General features: G+C 34.8%; 1 protein-coding gene across 3 annotated transcripts in view; it reads right to left on the bottom strand.

The window, feature by feature from the left end:
* The window catches only part of LOC125028735 (protein fantom-like), a 21,376-nt gene that overhangs the window by 6,888 nt on the left and 11,988 nt on the right, over window positions 1–2,500 (bottom strand). For all 3 annotated transcript variants that reach the window (XM_047618234.1, XM_047618228.1, XM_047618220.1), the window contains exons 11-16: window positions 2,444–2,500; window positions 2,215–2,343; window positions 1,570–1,996; window positions 1,208–1,392; window positions 813–938; window positions 1–144 (exon numbers count right to left, since the gene is read on the bottom strand). The exon at window positions 1–144 is cut by the window's left edge and continues 441 nt beyond it; the exon at window positions 2,444–2,500 is cut by the window's right edge and continues 30 nt beyond it. In XM_047618234.1, the coding sequence (XP_047474190.1) occupies window positions 1–144; window positions 813–938; window positions 1,208–1,392; window positions 1,570–1,996; window positions 2,215–2,343; window positions 2,444–2,500 (1,068 nt within the window). The remainder of the gene's footprint in view (window positions 145–812; window positions 939–1,207; window positions 1,393–1,569; window positions 1,997–2,214; window positions 2,344–2,443) is intronic.

The raw sequence follows: 2,500 nt of genomic DNA, 5'->3' as shown, positions 1-2,500 counted from the left end.
GGGAAGTTTTGCTCTATTTTTTTCTTCCTCATCTGATTCTTCATGCACACCAGGTTTTTGCTGATGCTTGCCTGAATTTTCCTCTTCCACCTGAAGGCTTTCCTCTCTCTTGATTGGATTTTTGGATTGTATGATTTTCGAATCCTGTAATATATTTAATGAACAGGTTAATATAAAATATATACAGTTAACTCTCTTTAAATCACTTTTCCTTAACCAAAACCCTCTATTAACAGCAAAGTTTCTACTTTAAAAAAAAAAAAAGGTTTCCATGGCCAGCCCCACATTGCTTATCAACATCATACTTGCCCATTTTCCTTATCATCACCATTCCTACTATGTTTTCCTTATCAGCACCACCCTTGCTCAAAAAAAATCAGTCAAACAAAGTCTGTACTGTATGTCATGTTCTTGTATTATATTGCACTAAGCTATATATCACAAACAATTACATACAGATACTGGAAAATTTATGAGACACCTGCTGAGATCAACAGGTGTCTCGGGATCCCTCTAAAGATTGTAATATAAATTAATTAAATACTAAAAAAAAAAAAGGGTGTTACTGTATTCAGGAGACAATAAACCATTAGCTGGCTTATTTTGTTAGGAAAACCATAAATGCGGATTTTAGCAATTATGACAACTCATGACTTTTATTAAACTTTCACTTGCTTACTTAGAATATTATTATATACAAGAATGAGTGTGATATGATCACTGGGACATGAGGTCAATAAAGCAAAATCATTCATAACCCATGAAATTGAAAAAATATAAGAACAAAAAGAATTATATTGCAGTAAACGTACCAATTTTGGAACCTGATCTTCCCTTTGGGGAGCTCCCACACAAGCACCAACACTTCGCAAATACTGAGCAATAGTTTCTTCTGATGGTCGCTGCAACCGGAACCAGTATTTCAGCGTTCCAATCACCTTTTGGGAGAAAATATCATGATATCATATTATTTGTATTCCCTATGAACTGATCTAAGAATTACATCCTATTGCTTTCAGCTTTATTCTACTTCCACATTAATACATTAATACCAACAGACCTTTTAAATTTAGCAGATGATGCATATCTCAATTTTATAATACTTCTCAAACATACAGACATAACCAATTGCAAGTACCCTGCAATAACCTTAATAACCAAGCTCATGTTATTGTATGTCACAGGCCAGTAACCAAACAAATCTTACCTGTCCTGCCTGGATATCTAACCCTGGAGGCAGATGCTGAGCTTCCTCTGCATCATCATGAGCTAGTAGCACAGGAACAGTGCCATGCAGTGTGTTTCGAGGGTGATCCAACACTTCACAAAATGTTATTTGGCACTCTCCTACCTTAGCAGGATGACCAGAGTCTAACAGTATGTAGACACTAACTAGGGGGGGAAAAGTATGACAAGTTGTAATATTTGTTGTTACACATTCCTAAACCTGAAAAAAGTCACACAAGTAAGTATAGTATGGTTATTCATTCAAGAAAAAGAAAGAAAGAAAAAAACATAAATCAAACTATCAGTTATTTCTCTTATATAAAGTTTTATGATATTCCTTACCTGTAACTATTTCATTTTTCAAAGAGTCTAGATTTCTGTAATTCATATGAATCTTGTAAAGTGAGGAATGATTATATTTTGCAAGTGTGCCAATACCAACATTAGTGTGTTGCAATGGATCCTCTAGAGAAAAGGGAACAGTCCAGGACACAAAAGTCTTTTGATGGCTGAAGGCAGGAGCCTCAAACACCATGCACTCAATGTGGAACTCTAATAAATTATCATGTTTTCCAAGCTTCAATGACTGGGAAAGGTCTCGGCCAACTTCCTCGACCTTCTCTTTAATGTTCTTATCAGTGAGGGTCAGCATCTGTTGTTCCATCTTCTCAATTCGCTCATCTCTTCTTCTTATTGTGTCTGTCAGTGTCCTGACAGACATTGAATATTCTTTTTCTTTATCTTGTGCCTCTTGAGCCATATGATCCATCTAGAGAAAAAAATGGAAAAATGAGGGTCTCTGATACAAATCCACAGGCATAATCTACAATATTATATTGCATAAATTTTGTATATATAATGTTAAAGAGGTATCACTTCATAACTCCTAAAATTTCATAGAAGTGAAAATAAGAAATAACTCAGCAAAGAAAAAATCTATTACATTAGTTCATCTTCAAAACTACTTCAGAGGAAAAAATAACTTACTTGTCTTTGTAACTTTTTGTATGTATCACCATGCAAAGAGAGAGCCTCTGCAGTTTTTTCTAATTCCAGGGTTCTGTCTCGATACAACAACTGCAGCTCACTGTGTGCCTGTTTCAGATCTCCAAATTCCTACCAATGAGAGAAATCCTTTAGTAAAATAATGTAAGTATATACAGAAATACTAGTGTATCTTAAGCATTAATCTACAATGACGTAATATGACACTGACCTTTGCTGATATTTTATTTGCAGTTTCTTCTTTTTCTCTCCTGGATGCTGCTGAAAG

The sequence above is a fragment of the Penaeus chinensis genome, chromosome 1 (assembly GCF_019202785.1).
Source record: "Penaeus chinensis breed Huanghai No. 1 chromosome 1, ASM1920278v2, whole genome shotgun sequence".
Classification (NCBI taxonomy): domain Eukaryota; kingdom Metazoa; phylum Arthropoda; class Malacostraca; order Decapoda; family Penaeidae; genus Penaeus; species Penaeus chinensis.
This window is presented reverse-complemented; position numbering and strand designations above follow the sequence as displayed.